General features: G+C 43.2%; 1 protein-coding gene across 6 annotated transcripts in view; it reads left to right on the forward strand.

Annotated features, from left to right (window-relative positions):
• WWC2 (WW and C2 domain containing 2) overlaps positions 1-17,630 on the forward strand; it is a 201,601-nt gene that overhangs the window by 98,622 nt on the left and 85,349 nt on the right. For 5 of the 6 annotated variants that reach the window (XM_057303533.1, XM_026508558.4, XM_057303535.1 and 2 more), the window contains exons 3-4: positions 10,483-10,686; positions 11,485-11,561. In XM_057303533.1, the coding sequence (XP_057159516.1) occupies positions 10,483-10,686; positions 11,485-11,561 (281 nt within the window). Of the gene's footprint in view, positions 1-10,482; positions 10,687-11,335; positions 11,369-11,484; positions 11,562-17,630 lie in introns of those variants that run through there. The other variant, XM_057303537.1, reaches the window with a different exon arrangement.

Consider the following 17,630-nt stretch of genomic DNA (forward strand, 5'->3'; position numbering starts at 1 on the left):
GTAAAAAGTAAGGTGTTTCAGTAATACATAATGATTTATACTCCATTATCTTCTTTCTCATAGGTCTATTACATTAAAAGTTTATCTAATATAAGTACTCTTTAGGGGCACCTGGGTGGCTCATTCAGTTAAGCGTCTGCCTTCGGCTCAGGTCATGATCCCAAGGTCTTGCCCCACGTTGGGCTCAGCAAGGATTCTGCTTTTCCCTCTGACCCTGCCCCTTCCCCCTGCTCATGCTCTCTCTCAGATAAATAAATACAACCTTTAAAATATATATATAATACTCTTTAATATCTTTAGGAATACTATGGTTGTAGAACAGTATCTTATTTGATTTGTGGTTGTTAGTGGTGGCTTGCAGCCGCCCTCGCGTAGGTATATGATGGAGTTTTTGAGAGGCACAAAAAGCCCATATTAATAACAGTGATCTCTTAGAAACCTAAGAATGTTAAATTTTTGAATCTGCTCACAGTACTTACATCAAATTTGAGAAAATATACCCCACTGATTCTCTGTCTTTTTTTTTATCTGTGCAAATACTCGCTTCCCAGGGTGCTTGGGAAGGGTCCCAGAACGGATGGAACTGCTCCACTCATGCCTGAGATTTGCAGAGCTGAAGGCGTGGGGTGTGTGCTGAGGTGGGGGGAGAAGGCTTTGTGCCCCCGAGCGATCTGCTGGGAGGCTCCAGTCCCAGTGCGGTTGGGATGCAGGACTCGCTTCCAGCAGTTCGTGCTGTGAGGAGGGGCTCTGCCTGGGAGACCACCGAGAGTGGATATAAAATGCCCCCCAACCCAGCGGCAGCCAGCGAGCCAGACAAGAGGACAGCTAGGCTGTCTGGTGTGGGGGATGCTGTTACAGCGCGGTGGGCGCGCAGGCAGAGTAGTGAGTCACTGTGCGCTGGAGGGCTGTAGAATCGTCCCATTCTCACGTGTACAGGGGACGGAGGGATCGAAGGAGCAGGGACTTGGAAGAGAGAGCTCGTAATCTGTTGTAGGAGAACATCTGGTGCATAGAGCTTGGGAACCAGCGTTTATGCACTCATTAGCTCAACGTAACTACAAGTAATAGTTTCTGTAAGCTGGGGCTCCTGGGTGGCTCAGTCGTTAAGCGTCTGCCTTCGGCTCAGGGCGTGATCCTGGAGTTCTGGGATCGAGCCCCACGTCAGGCTCTTCCACTGGGAGCCTGCTTCTTTCTCTCCCGCTCCTCCTGCTTGTGTTCCCTCTCTCCCTGGCTGTCTCTCTCTCTGTCAAATGAATAAATAAAATCTTTAAAAAAAAAATAGTTTCTGTAAGCTTTACTGGTTTGTAAAATGTGATTAGAGGAAATGTGACTTCTGTGTAGAGACATCTCTCCCCAAAAGCTTGTACAAATTCTATGAAGAATTCATCATTGTGGGTTTTAAAGTTAGCTTTCGTTTTTGTGTTTTTTAGTAGACCTTTCTCTATTATTATATGCGGGTCTTATTGCTTATCAGTGACCGACATCCAAATACTGTAATGTTATAATGGAAGGGACTACTTTGGTAGAATTGCAGTTCGTCTTGAACAGTTGTGATTCCTGATGTCATTGCCGATAATTATTTATCTGGAATATCTGGAATGTATAACTATTTAAATCTCACTTTCATGTAAGTTTAGCTTTTTTTCCTTAAATATTTACAGAAGCAGAAACAAACCTCCCTGTCCTGGTTTGACAGAACTAAGCTCTCATGGCACTGAAATGAGAAGCTTAATTCCCTCAGCTTCCCTCTGGCTACCTGTGGACTCTCAGGTTCCTAAAGCCACCTTTTGGGCTTTCCCTCCTATCTCAGTGGAAGAAGGGTTCTCCTGGACCCTCATCCCCGAGAGCCCTCTGAATAACTTTTTTTTTTTAATTTTTAAAGATTTTTATTTATTTGAGAGAAAGAGAGAGAGTGATGGCGAGAGAGACCACGAATGGGGAGGAGAGGGAGAAGCAGGCTCTCGGCTGAGCACGGAGCCCGATGTGGGACTCTATCCCAGGACCCCTGGATCATGACCTTTTCAGATGCTTAACCAATTGAGCCACCAGGCGCCCCTCTTAATAACTTTTATATCCCATTCCTTCTCTGTTGTTTCTTTGCCCATCGTTTTCTGGTTTTAAGAATTTCTCCCACCATTTCTTTATCTAGTCGTTCTTTTGTCTTCATATTTAAACACTAGAAACTCTCAAAATGAAACCAAACCAAAACTACCAAAAGAAACGAATAATAGCTCTCTCCCCCAATCCCATTCGTGCTTAAAAACCGTCGTTCAGCCCGAACCCCAACCAGCTGTGACCCTCTCTTTCCCCCTCCCCCGGGAAGCCTGCGTGAACTGCACTGTGGACACTGTTCTCCATCTTGTCACTGCGACTGGGCTCACCTGAGACCCCACAAATGGTCACATCCAGACAACACCGGGGTCTCCTCTTCCTTCATCCGACAGAGTCCCTTGTCACCGTGGGTTATTTCCTCTTCTTCTTTACTCCTTTGGATTTCATGATGCCTTCTATTGGAATTTTTTTTTTTAACGTACCCAGCTGCTCTTGCCCTCTTTCCTTTCGCCTGTCCCCAGTGTCCAGATTTCTGTAGTCGCCGCCCTCTGCAGCCTGCAGATCCCCTTGGGTGATGACCTCCGTTACTCCCTAAAGCCGATGGCTGCCAGATGTGTCTCTTAAGTCTTGTCCGGGGTTCCAGATGCACGCAGTTGATTCTCACAAGGTGGCTCTTTCCAGTCTGCCCCCACAGGCCCCCACGAGTGTGCCCTCCTCCGGCCTGCTGCGGTGCCGGACGACGTTGTCCCTGTGCGTGTGCTTCCTTGGCTTTCTGCCTCCCTTTGCGATGGTTGGTTCCAGCCCCGAACGCTCTCTGCCCAGTGCCTGGGCCCTCCCTTGTGGCCACGTCCATCGAGGGCCCCTCTGCCCAGGCCTTGCTGCTTCCCACAGGCCTTCTCTGGCGTCCACCCTCCATCGTGCGGGCCCCCGCCCCCGTTCCGAGTGAGGTGCCCTGTCCAGGGATTTCTGCAGTGCCAGGCACTTAGGGATTTTTAAAAAGCATTTGTCACATTGCATTTGAATTATTTATTTGTATGTTTTCCTCACTATATTGTGAGCTTCTTGCGGACAGTGACTCTACATTTCTTTATCTTTGGTACCTCGTATTGTGATGAACTCTTTAGAAGGACGGAAGAGCTTTATTGTTTAACTCACACGTTGAAAGCTTGCTGTTTGTTTTTGAAGAAAGTAAAGTTCAAGTATAAATTATGCTTCAGAGAGTGCCCTTCTGAATATTTAAAAACTTAATTATTAGAATACAGGTTTTTAAGTCCCCCATTTTGCGTTAGTGCAATAATGGTATCCCAGTGGCCTGATGGATTTACTATGCCCTAAAGTGCCCCAATTACCCACATCAAGTAGTTTTCCCACTAAAAAGGATCTGGTCCATTATCTCATTAATCTTAAAGACATTCCTGTGAAGTAGTTTAGGGAACAAATGGTATTATCTTCTCATAACAGCTGGTCCACACATATGTTGTGTCTTGACATTGTATAGTTTCAGCATTATTTTCTCTTTATTTACAAAAAAAAAAAAGAAATAAAAGCTGTTTGGCTGTTTAATACTATTTCTGTGTAACACTGTTAAATATCTCGATGTAAAAGATTTGACCTTGACAATGAGTATCTTAGGCCTTAGGTGTTTTGTGATGGAATTCTTTAGTGGGTTTGTGTGGAGCAAGGGTATAGATATTGGTGGGGGATATTTGTAACTAAAAGGCAATTGTGAAGTGCTGTTTATAAGGCTTTGATATTATCACCATAAGCAGAAATAAGTCACTTTTTGGGTAGCTCTAGAGTTGTACCTTAATTTTTTTGTCTTTCTTTTGGTAATGGAGATCTATTTCCATAAAAGAAAATGCACAGCTTTTAAGTGTGCATTTCAGTGAATTGTGGCAGGTGTGTAAATCTTTTGTAACTGCCTCTCCAGTCAAGATGCGGAATAATCTCATCACCCAGTAAGTTCTTTCCTGTCCCTTCCAGCCGCCCCTTCCCCAGTGCTATCGATTGTTCAGATTTCTGTCGCAGCTGCTTGGTTTCACCTGTTCTAGAACACCATGTGAACTGAGTACATTCAGTCCTGTGGATGGAATCTTTCACTCAACATGCTTTTAAAGGAACAGACTGCTGATACTGTGTCGTGGATGAATATTCATAGTACCTTTATCTGACCAAGAACCCACAGCCGGACCATATAAAGGACTCCTAAAAATCAACATGAAGAAGACAAATAACCCGACTTAGACACTTTCTCAACTCCCTCCTCCGTCATCTTGCCCCCTGATCTCTGGCTCCCATGGAGCCTCTTTTCCTGGTATTCTAGCAAGTACGAATCGGCTTTAGCCTCGCCACACACTGTCGAATGCTCCCCAGGACTGCCTGGGTCTCAGGACGGAGCGGGGAGCAAATGAGCCTGCGGTGGGCTGCCACCACACCACCAACCGCCAACCCCTGTCGCCAGCCGCCATGCAGCTCATTCCCGGGCTTCTCGGGGATGGTCGTGGGCACCCCCTCGGGCCTCTGACAAGATAGAGTGGGTTTTGTCTTGGAGCTTTTTTTGTCTGCACCCATTTGCAGTACCTGTGGATATGGGAAATACAAGGGATGAGGGGCGTATAAAACAACAACAAAACAGGACTTGTTCCTGCATGATTGTTCTGTGAGGCCCAACTTCCTTCCACAGTCCTCCTTGCTCTTACTTACTGTGTAGCGTCTTCCTTGGATTGTTTTATGTGTGTGATCCTTGGTGGTGGTGGTGGTCGTGGTTGTCGGTTTGTTCCGCTTTGCTGTCCTTGGTTTTTGGTTGGAGTCCGTGGGAGAGATTGGATGGCGCGCGCTTACTCCATATTATTACCTGCACCGACCTCCTCTGTGTCGGTTTTGAAGCGTCCCATGTTGTGTTGAAATTTGATGACAGTTCCTCAAGTGTGTGTAATATTTTATATGGAGCTGTTTCCTTTAGAAGAAGGGGAATAAATTTGGGGCCCTCCTAGTTCATCTCTGTTGTATTTCATCCTTTATATTTTCCTAGGAGGATAAACTATTAAGCTATTTTATAAAGAAAATTTTTAGATACTTTAAATATCCGAGAGAAACGTATGATGGCTGTGGTGATCCATATTTTTAGTGAGTGCAACTAATAGTTGTTAGTAATCTGTGTAATAATCTGCATGTTTCATATAGTTGTCATTTTGGGGGTCTATTCCCAGTCCCAATTGTCCCTTCCTTCCACGTAGATGGAGGGGGATAAAGATGACGGTGCCTTTCTTCCCGCGCCTGGAACCTTCCTTCCTGCAGACCATTCCTTCTCTCTCCCCTCATTTGCTGTACTGAGAGTCCCCACATCTTCTTTCTCAAACATGTGACCTTGCCCTCACCCCCCAGCACGCTACGCTGTCCTTTACCTACAGCACTGTTCTTCGCCGTTACCATACAAACGACTCTTCTGCCTCTGTTCGTGGCTCTGGATTGTCCTAGTATTTTGTCAGACATTTCATTTCTAGGGCACTGCTACCTGTTTTGCCCTCAAGACTTCAAAACAAGCAAGTACAAAATGGGATTCTTCCAGACTTCTTCATATTAATAACACACACAAAGACACACACACACACACACACACAAAGACACACACACACACACACACACAGAATTTTAAATACGTTTTTTTATACCTGCCGGATTATATGTATGGTTTTATAAACTTTTTTCTCTTAACATGTAATCTTTTATCAAAAAACTTTCTGCACAATCATATTGACTCTTATAGTAGTTAGTAGAGTTCTGTGGACACAGTAGAACCTCACGTTTCTGTCAGATAATATTCCTCAAATACAGCTAAGATCCTTTCCTGGCCTTGCCTAGAACCTTCGTGGCGCACCATCGCTTTCAAAATGAGTTTCATGTTTATTAACCTGGTGTTCAAGAAACCACAGACCAGTCCCTCTTGGAGTAGTGGGGAAGAAATGAGACAACATGGCAGAGTGTGGGAAGAACCACCGTTGGGCTGGCAGAGCGATCGAGAACAAGTAGAAGAGTCCTCTCCATTTTTTAGGGTGTAGCCATGGCCGCTAGAGATGGTGCTTTGAGATGATACCCAAAGAATGACCGAGTTAACCAGGCCTGGAGAAAAAGGGGCTGGGGTTCGGTTTGGGGTTTGGGAGAAGGATACCTTCCCGGAAGAAGAGAAATCACAAGTTAAAGCCAAAGGTCTAGAGAGGCCACAGAGCGCAGAGCGTGATGAAAGGAAGAAATTCAGTGCCACCGAAGGCTGGTATGTGGGTTTGTGGGGGCCTTGAGGGGGGCCTGGAAAAGTAAAGGGCTACGTCCTGAGGGGCCATTGTCCGGAACCTTTCAGAGCCCTGTTCCATCAGTGCCTTTCCGTGGAACCTTGCTTTTTCAGCCAGAGCAAACCCTGTGTCTGAACTGCCATGGCTTTTAGCCTTCCTCCTCTCAAGGCCTCTATCAGTTTTTACTGGACAAACTCATTGTGTTTTTTCTAACTCGTGTGTCACAATTTCTTCTATATTTTGTAAGTTCCTTGAAAGGAGGGCCTCACACCCGAACATCTCGTTTCCCCTACATTGCATGTGGTAGATGATCGGTACTTGTCTGCAGAAGCACGACAGGTGATAAGCTCAGCGGGTAGTTCCTAAGAAGAAAGAGAAGGGCTCATACTTGTGTGACCCATTCTTCCTGAGCACAGCAGAAGGAACAGAAATAGGCATGACAGAATCTAATGTCGTCTTCCATGATAAGCTCTCGTAGCTCACAACCCGTTCTCTGTCTTTGAAGTTGCACATCCACAACTGATGGAGTGTGAACTCCCTTCAGCTATGGGACGTTTCCGCAGACATCATGCAAATCATACTGCATTCTAATACAATGATTTCCCAAGGTCACCAGGTCTTAATGCAAAAATACCACATTTTTATAATACTTTTTTTAAAAGTATTTACATTTAATAAATATTCTTTACAAATACATTCAACAAACACAGCCGATCAAAGTGAAGCACCATCCTGCTTTATGAAGCCTTCTTCTGCGCTGCCTCCGGGAGCCCTCTTTTGGAGCTCACATTGGCATTGCACAGCGTTTCAGAAATGTCAGCGCTCCTGCTGCAGCTCGTGGAGCGTATGGTATTTACCCGCCTCCCGGAGTGTTCCTGCTGATCTCGCCAAGTAAATGCTGATCGTTTTTTTTTTAAGATTTTTTAAAATTTTATTTATTTGAGAGAGAGAGCACGAGCAAGGAGGAGAGGCAGAGAGAGAAGTAGACTCTCCACTGAACTGGGAGCCCGACATGGGGCTTGATGATGACCCGAGCCGAAGGCAGACGCTTAACCTACTGAACCACCCAGGCGCCCCAGTGCTGATCGTTTATTATTATCATTGTTGTACTTTATTCATCTCAGTGTCAGTCCGTTTAACTTTCAGTGTTTTGTGGCAATTTAACTGTTGAACAGGTGTCTTGTGGAAAGTATGCCAGTTCCCCAATATGTAGGGAGAAGATGACTGGATGAAACCTCTGACGATATTGAGAGAGAGCTAGGAGTACATATCTTACTCTAACTATTGCAACTTATACATTTGTCACATTTTTCATATGCATTTTGAGTTTGTATTATCCTTTTGGCTGTCCAGTTTATTAGTTATATATCTCACTATAACATATTATCTCAAAACTTAGTGGCTCAAAATACATTTATTATCTCATGGTTCCTATGTGTCATGAATCCAGGCAAGGCTCAGTGGAATCTTCCAGCTCACGGTCTCATAGGCTGGCTGCCCTCAAGGTGGTAGCCAGACACCACTGGAGAAGGATCCACTTTCACGCTCACTCACATAATTGTTGGCAGGATTCAGTTCCCTGTTGGCTGGGGCCAGTGGTCCCCTCACTCCTTGCTACGTGGGCCTCTCCATAGGACAGCTCACAGCGTGGCAGTTGGGCTTCATTACAGCAAGGAAGCCAAGACGCGCCAAGGAGGGAGGGCACGCACAAGGTGGCAACGACAGCCCTTTGTAATCTAGTCCCAGGTCCTACCCATCACGTCCTCTCTCGTATTCATTAGAAACAGATCACTAGGTCTAACCCGCATTCAAGGGGCAAGAATATGAGGAGGTGAGGATTATTGCAGGTCAGCCACAGGTAGGAAAACTTTTCTAAGACCATAAGTGTCCATCTGGTAGTGGATGAGTTCTGTACTCTGAGTCAGCTTGCAGTTATATGTTGGAAACAATATAAATATTACATGTTTGGATAGCCAGAAACCTGGGTTATAATGAATATCTCAAATGGAGAAGTTTAGGCTCTTATTGGCTGATATCTGCCCATTCTCCTTATTCTCCAGCTGGTGAGGCTGCCCCACCGTTATGATGTCCATCAAGGCTGGAGGGGCTGTCCGATCAGGCTTATTCCCTCCTGCATTGCTTTAGGCATTGACTCCAAGTGTATTTTTTTCTCATAATTACATGAGATATGCCTCTTTTGCATGTTGAAATACTTACATCTTTAAAAATGAACGCTCAAATTACTACGGTGGAGGAAGCTCGACTTTTGTTATCGTTGGCTGTGAAGTGAAGGTTCCAGGCCTGAGGCAGTGGTTGCGGTGTATCTGGCCGACCCAGGCCATTTTGTTGATCTCTCAGGACCTCTCTAAGCCTTAAGGGGACCCAGGCTTCCCAGCCCGAACTACTTCAGTTTAGTGTTATCCCTTATCCTTAGAGACCAGCTTAGTTAGACATTTCCAGAACCAGCCTGACTCCTAGAGATTCTTGTGTCCACATCGGATCACCTCACATCATTGTCTGGGTTTTGACTTAGTGCAGCCTTTGGGGCCAACCAGAAACACCAAGTTGGGGTACGTTAAGACTGAGATTTACATGCAAAAACATTCTAAACACAGTACATGTCACTGGACATGCCAGCAAATTGGTAAATTAATTTTCCTGTCCTAATTTATCAGGAGCAGGTTCTCGGTGGCCCACCCATAGGACCCAGCTGTTTTGATAGTAAGTGATTTAATTTATAGACGTGACCGAAGGACGGCACAAAGTGGTCAGTGCCATCAAAGGAAGTTGTATTACTCACAGTTCCCAAGGGAAGGGGCGCACCACCCTTGCGGGGCCACAGTGGGAAGCAGCTGGGTCGGTCAGGAGGCAGGAGTGAAGGAGAGAGCGGAGGCCAGAGCCTTTGCTGGAGGAGTGTTTGAGGCAAGTTTGGGCAAGCTCAGGATTGGATATTTGGAGTAATTTCATGGAGAAGGCAGCATGTGAGCCATTGCAGAGGAGGGCTCATTGCAATCCCCTGTGCAACTTTTAAACCTACCAGTGCACCGGTTCTTCCCATAGAAACTCTCATTGAGCTTGGACTTTTTTTTTTTTTTTTTTTTTCAAGAGTTCTCTGGGTGATTCTAGTATGCAAAACAGCAGAACCAAGAACTGTGCCTTAGAGTATTCTCCAACCAGGCCTAGGGTTTGGTTTGTTGTTTCTTGTTTTTTGGGGGGTTTTTTTGTTTGTTTTTGGTTTGATTTTAAATTTCAAATCCACTCTGGACTGATTGATATTTTTGGAAAATTCAATAAAAATGAATTATTTGAAAAATAGGAAAAAAGGATAAAATGCGAACCCAAATATTAGTAGAGTCAACAATATACAATAACTGTATAAAATTGCCATAAGCATTTCAAAGTGTTCACTCGTGATTTTTTTTTTTTTTTTAAGATTTATTTATTTGACAGAGAGAGATAGCCAGCAAGAGAGGGAACACAAGCAGGGGGAGTGGGAGAGGAAGAAGCAGGCTCCCAGTGGAGGAGCCGATGTGGGGCTCGATCCCAGGACCCCGGGATCACGCCCTGAGCCGAAGGCAGACGCTTAAAGACTAAGCCACCCAGGCGCCCCTCACTTGTGATTTCTATACTGATTGTGGTGGACATATAACAGAGTTCGGGACCCGTGTGGTCGGCCAGCAGAGACTCTGAGTAGCACCGATGTCGAGGGCAACGTGGCAAGAGTGTCCTGTGTTACGTAAAGGGAAACATGTGCCGTGGGAAGTAGATTGGGTTCAGATCACACAAGACCTTGGATGCTCCATAAATCGTTTGGCTTTTATTCTGTAGGTATTAGGGAGCCAGAGAATTCTTGAGATGAATGGCCAGATCCCAGCTAAGGAAGCTTCCTTTGGCAACTTTGTGTACGATGGCTTCACAGTGAGGATAGGTGTTAACAAGGATCTGAAAGGGGGCGGATGGTGTGGTGAACCACGAGGTAAAATCAAGCAAAAGCTGTAACATTTCTGGAGAGGTCACTTCATAAATACTAATGAACTGTTTAGAGGAGATAAGAATTAAAGCTAGCAACTTTTTTTTTTTAAGTTTTAATCATCCCCCAAAAATCAATAAATTCTAAAAATGAAGCCACCTAATGTATTTTCAGAAACCACACAGATTGAAGACCCACGAAAACAGTGGAGGGGAGAGCAGGAGAAGATGCTCCAGGACTATCTCTCGGTGGCTCAGGAGGCTCTCAGGACGCAGAAGGAGCTGTACCACGTGAAGGAGCAAAGACTGGCTCTGGCCCTCGATGAATACGTACGATTAAGCGATGCCTACAAGGAAAAGTCAAGTTCGCACACGAGCTGTAAGTACAGCGTGACTGCTCAGACTCTGGAAATGGGGACCGAAGTGTAGCTCAGAGAAGGCCACTTGGGTTTCGGTGGAGTTTCATCTTGAATCCTGCTCCTTCCTAGGCAGAAAGAGTCCCCTGAAGCCATGAGAGGGGTGAGGGCACCCCACAGACTTCTCAGCAAAACCCTCCGACTCCATTCCAGGCAGAAGTCCCCACCCCCCTCATTTGTGGATGATGAATCCCTTCTGGTTTTTGCTCCTTCCTCTGCCTGATTGCCTTTTATTTATTTATGAGTTAATTTCTACCCGTTCAGATCAAGGCAAATACTTTGGCCCCCTTTGCTACTCTTGTACAATATCTTAGCGGGAGGAGCTGGAGCTGTTGGCTGGAGTGAAGTTTCTGTTGATCACCCTCTCACGTCTCAGAAACTGATCACCTGGAGTAAAGAAGCAGTTTGGATGGGCTCAGAAGTTCCACTTAAGTTATAAGTTTCTGGGCAGCACAGCCCTGCCAAGCTGCGTGTGCTGTCAGATCCTCCAAGAGTTTATACGTAGGCATGAAATCCAGAGAAGAGTAAGCTCCACGGTCTTTATGACATTCCTCTTTCTTGAGTTTTTATTAAAAAAATGATAAAGGTTTGAAGATTACTTTTTATATTTAGGTGTCTGATGAATGACAATAAAGGAATTCTAAAGTAAGTATCCACAGAAGCATGTAAATCTTGTTTTTAGAGTTTGTAAATTCCAAGCCGAGAACTAGTTATGCAACTTGTAAAAGTTACCTTTTTTTTCCTTTTTTCTCTCCGAAAAGTATTCTCAGGATCTTCATCCAGTACTAAATATGATCCCGATATTTTAAAAGCGGAGATCTCCACTACACGATTAAGGGTAAGATTTTTTTTTTTTTTTTTAATTGTGGTTCTCCGTTTAACATGTGCATAGGATCTGAAGGTGATGGAAGGGGCTTCTGTGATCACCTGTCCTCTCCATTCGGTGCAGGAACCTCCTCCACTTTTTCCCACAGAGGGTGGCCGTCCTACCTTTGTGACCACATGTTCAGTGACCGACAGTGTCCTCATTATAGAGGCACGTGTTCCATGTCCCAGCACTTGTATTATCTGCAGTAGGTCAAGTGTATTATATATGCCTTGTATGTTCAATATGCTTATTTAATATAATACTAATATGACCTTTACAATATTCCCAATATATTTAGTGTATTAAATCAAAGTTCGAATCTCGGGAACTTCCATATCATGCTAAAATGTGTCTTCTAGGGTTCGGTGTCGTTGCTTTCCCACTGGACAGCCTGGTACTTAACAGGCGCCCACAAATCGTGTTCCCAAGTCACTCCGTCTCTAGGGTGAAACTTTACTAGTTCTTCACACTTCCTCATGGATAGTTTCCTGATCTTTACCCTAACTCTTTTGGACCACACTGCTGCTAAGACTAGAGCTTCCTTATCCTTGATTCTTGGAGTTGTAAAGACTGTTTGTCAAGCAACTACATTCGTGCAGCCAGTATCTCGATCATGAAATAGATTCTTACCGTGACTCCAGAGGCCCCCACTGAGACCCTGCATCGTCACAGCCCTTTTCCCTAAAGGTAACACTGGCCTCAGCAACACTGTGGGTGAATTTCCTACTCCTTTGAATTTTGTAAAACTGGAATGCTGCCGTATGTATTATTTCATGGCTTCTTTTGAACCACACTTCGAGATTCATCCACGTTAGCCTTTACTGCAGCAAGCATTCCACTTTTGTGTGTGTACCATCAATTCTTTCTCTCTTCTACTGTTGATGTACATTAGAGGTTCTTCCAATTTCTAGTCATTAAAGTATATGTCTTAATATACATTTCTGTGGTACATATCTTTTGGTGCCCATTGGCACACATTTTTGTTTGTTATGAAACCAGGAATAGAATCGCCGTGTCAGAGAACAGACACACTTCAATGTTAGCAGAGGCTGACAGAGAGCTTCGGGGCTCTGACTTCCTGATAACTGCCCTTAAAGCCTACACGACTTTCTACACAGCTTTAGCCTTCATCCCACGGGTTTTGAATTTTGTATTTTTACTATTAGTTCAAAATATTTTCTAACTCTTCATGATTTCTCATGTAAGGGTATTAATTTTTAAACAGTAGAGAATTTTCTTTTTTTTTTTTTAACTGATTTCAGCTCAGTTCCCCACTGTGTATTTCTCAGTTCTAAAATTTCTATTGGATTATTTTTTATCTCTACTTACTTGCCCAAATTCTGCACATGGATATGTAATTTTTTGAACAAAATAATCAGTCACTTTTAAATTCCATGTCTTTACTAATGCAGTGTCTAGACTTCCTACTTGTTGGATTCTTTGATTTGGTCTGGTTTTTTTTTCCTCGTGACTTTTGGTCACTATTTGGTCAAGCTTCTTATAGCTGCTTACTTTTTATTAAGAGCCACACATTATGTATGAAGAAGTATAAGGATAATTTGAAGTGTGGGATGATCTTGTCATCCTTCAGAGAGGATTTAGTGTTGCTTCTTATGGGCAGTAAGGCCAGGGGCAGGTAATTGTAATTTGGTCATGGTTCAAGCTATCTGAAATCTGGGCTTCATTCCTTTTCAAAGAGTAGGTCTCTTTCCACTTCACCCTTTCTCTTAGGGCAGAGGTCTTCAAAATCCCACCTGAACTTTGGGGATATTTTATGAGAGCTCTTCCTGCTCGATGGAAGCCAAACTCCAAATCTCTCCCCTGAACCTCTCAGCTCTGTGGGACTGCCAGTAGCTAGCTCTCTCCCTGTACCTCTGGCTTCAGTCACTGTGTTCTCCCAACTTGTCAGCTTCTCTGTTGTACCCTCAAATGCCTCCAAAGGAAAAACAACACCAAGTCTGGATCCTGACTATGGGCTTTCCTTACCTTTTGGGTTTTTAACACAAGTTCTTGCTGCCGTAGTAGTTCTCCAGTGTCTTCCTATAGACGTTTTGTTTTGTTTTCTTTCTCCCAACTTCTCTGTTTGTTCTCAGAGGAAGAGCATGAGAAAAGTTTGTACTTTTGGAAGCTAAACCTCTCTTCAGTTTGGATTTCTTGGTTTAATTTGTGAAAACATTATTAGAAATGTTCTGCGTCATTCTACCGGGAATATCCTTCCAGTGTATCACTGATACAATTACTCTGTCAGTCCACCCGCATTTCTCTGTACACTTCTTGAGAATATCATGGGACAGCTTGTCGGATGCCTTGTTGTTGTACCTCAGTCTGTATATATCTGTGATTTAAAAAAAGGAAATGAGGATATTTTGTTAAAACTTAACTCTTCGTAAACTTTAGTACTAACTGGAACTATGCACTTCTCGGGACATTATTCCGTATTATTATTGCCCTTTGAAATTTTAACAGTTTTTCACAGTTCTTATCTTTGTAAAACACGTTGTAAATGGAATAACCACAATAGGAAGAGCCTTCTATTTTTCCTTCTAGGAAAGATGAAAACTAAAGAAGAGATTTAAAAACAGAAGCATATAAGGTATCTCCTGCAGATAAACATTTAGAAGGAAATGAAGCCCCGTTCCAGTTGGGGGATCCCAGGAGATCCCAGTGGTCACATTCCCTGGACCTGTCTCCTAATGCAGCAGAATCTCTTAGATAAAGCTTGTTTTACACCAGGTTTGATGTACTCTTACTATCAGAAGCCTGTATTTCATCTATATATTTCATCACTGTGAGACCGCAAGAAGGTGCTTCCTTCCAGAGGAGGTTATAAGACATTCAGAGCTAGCTGTCACGGAAGATCAGAAGTGACACTCTCTTCATCTCTTTCACTAGTGAGTAGGTGCTTATTTAGCACTTCCCATCAGGGTAAATGCCTTTTTTTTTTTTTTTTTTGATGTAAAGTTCGATGATTCATTAGTTGCGTACAACACCCAGTGCACCATGCAATACATGCCCTCCTTACTACCCATCACCGGTCTATCCCATTCCCCCACCCCCCTCCCCTCTGAAGCCCTCAGTTTGTTTCTCATAGTCCACAGTCTCTCATGCTTCATTCCCCCTTCTGACTACCCCCCTTTCTTTATCCCTTTCTTCCCCTACGGATCTTCCTAGTTCTTATGTTCCATAGATGAGAGAAATCGTATGATAATTGTCTTTCTCTGCTTGACTTATTTCACTTAGCATTATCTCCTCCAGTGCCGTCCATGTTGCAGCAAATGTTGAGAAATCATTCTTTTTTTTTTTTTTTAAAGATTTTATTTATTCGACAGAGATAGAGACAGCCAGTGAGAGAGGGAACACAAGCAGGGGGAGTGGGAGAGGAAGAAGCAGGCTCATAGCGGAAGAGCCTGACGTGGGGCTCGATCCCATAACGCCAGGATCATGCCCTGAGCCGAAGGCAGACGCTTAACCGCTGTGCCACCCAGGCGCCCCGAGAAATCATTCTTTTTGATAGCTGAGTAATATTCCATTGTATATATGGACCACAACTTCTTAATCCAGTCATCTGTTGAAGGGCATCTCGGCTCCTTCCATGATTTAGCTATTGTGGACAATGCTGCTATGAACATTGGGCTGCATATGGCCCTTCTCTTCACTATGTCTGTATCTTTGGGGTAAATACCCAGTAGTGCAATGGCTGAGTCATAGGGTAGCTCAATTTTTAACTTTTTAAGGGACCTCCACACTGTTTTCCAGAGTGGCTGTACCAACTTTCATTCCCACCAACAATGTAGGAGGGATCCCCTTTCTTCACATCCTCTCCAACCTTTTTAAAAGCGCGCCCATAGCAAATTGGCCCTCGTGGGCTATGTTGCTGTCGTCATGGTTTGAATACTGGCACAGATGGTGTGTTTGCTGTGCTGGTGGTGCCCATTTTGGCCAGGTCACGCTTTTAGAATGCCTCAGCCATTAGGAAGTGGATGGGTAACTTGGCAGAATCTCATAGATTTTGATAATCTGGCCTTTCTTGGCTTGCCTACCCTGTTGAAATCCCTGTGTTGTCTAGTCCTTTTCATAAATTAATGCCCAGAAATAATAACTCTTCATTGCTTTGGTGTCTCGAGTACCTACCTGCGTTTTTGGTCTTTAACAATTTTTCAGGCGTAGCCAAATCTAACTTCATTTTCATTATTTTGATATAACAGTATTAGTAGATGTCTGTCATTTGTTTTACTGAGTTAGAGCTAGCTTGAGGAACTAGGTATTCATCTGTCTAAAACATCTGTTTTATAGTGTGATCATAGGTATTGGTGATAATTGGGTTTTCTTTTCCCCCTTGGTCAAATGGGATAATAGTACTTCTTGGCAGCTTATTTCTCATTTTTGAAATGGTAAAATAAATATGCTAATGCTTTTTATTAACATACTCATAACTTTTAGAGGTGGTATTTAATTGCATGAGAAAATATTTCTTAGGAAGAGGAATGTAAAAACTTTTTACTGTAAAATTTATTATTTTTACAGTGAAGTCCATTATTTCTCAGTAAATTGGGGAAAAACCTATTTCATTTATTCATAATAGATACTTAGACCATAGCCTTCTTGGGGTAGGGAAGGGAGTGGAATTCTCATACAAACTAAAACTTAAATTCAGCTGATATTTATAAAATTCATACTCCATACAAACATTCATGATAAAAACTCTCAACAAAGTGGGTTTAGAGGAAACATACCTCAACACAAGAAAGGCTATATATGGAAAACCCACACCTGACATCATACTTAATGGTGAAAAACTGAGAGCTTTCACCTAAGGTCAGGAACAAGACATGAGTGTCTATTCTCATCACTTTTATTCACCATAGTACTGGAAGTCCCAGCCATAACAATTAGACAACAAACAGAAATAAAAGTCATCCAACTGCTGAGGAAGAAGTCAGACTTTCACTATTTGCAGATCACGTAATACTACATATAGAAAACCCTAAAGACTTCACCAAGAAACTGCTAGAACTCATAAGGGAAATCAATGAGGTCTCAGGATACAAAATCAATATACAGAAATCTATTGCATTTCTGTACACTAATAATGAAGCAGTAGAAAGAGAAATTAAGGAATCAACCCCATTTACCATTGCACCCAAAAAAATAAAATACCTGGGAATAAACTTAACCAAATAGGTGAAAGACCTGTATTCTGAAAACTATAAAACATTGATGAAATAAATTGAAGATGAAACAAAGAAATGGAAAGACATTCCACGTGCATAGACTGGAAGAACAAATATCGTTAAAATGTCTGTCCTACCCAAAGCAATCTACACATTTAATTCAATTCAGTCACAATTCCAGACTTCAAGTTATATTACAAAGTTGTAGTAATCAAAACAGTATGATACTGGCACAAAAATAGGCACATGGATCAATGGAACAGAATAGAAAGCTCAGAAATAAACCCACAATTATGTGATCAATTAATCTACAACAAACGAGGCAAGAATATGCAAAGGGAAAAAGACAGTCTCTTCAACAAGCGATGTCGGGAAAACTGGACCACTTTCTTACAGCATACACAAAAATAAACTCAAAATGAATTAGATATGGATGTGAGACTTGAAACCATAAAAACCCTAGAAGAGAACATAAGCAGTAACCTCTATGACATCAGCCATAGTAACTTTTTTTTAGATATGTCTCCTGGGGCAAGGGAAACAAAAGCAAAAATGAACATTGGGACTTCTTCAAAATGAAAAGCTTCTGCACAGCAAAGGAAACAGCAAATGAAACTAAAAGACAACCTACTGAATGGGAGAAGATATTTACAAATGACATATCTGATAAAGAGTTAGTCCAAAATATATAAAGAACTTATACAACTCCCGGTGCCTGGGTAGCTCGGTTGAGCATCCCGCTCTTGATTTTGACTCAGGTCGTAACCTCGGGGTCATGAGATCAAGCCCCACGTCGGGCCCCATGCTAGCGGGGAGTCTGCTTCTCCTCTCCTTCTCCCTTACATGCATGCATAATCTCTCTCTCTCT

Source organism: Ursus arctos, unplaced genomic scaffold, assembly GCF_023065955.2.
Source record: "Ursus arctos isolate Adak ecotype North America unplaced genomic scaffold, UrsArc2.0 scaffold_27, whole genome shotgun sequence".
NCBI lineage: Eukaryota > Metazoa > Chordata > Mammalia > Carnivora > Ursidae > Ursus > Ursus arctos.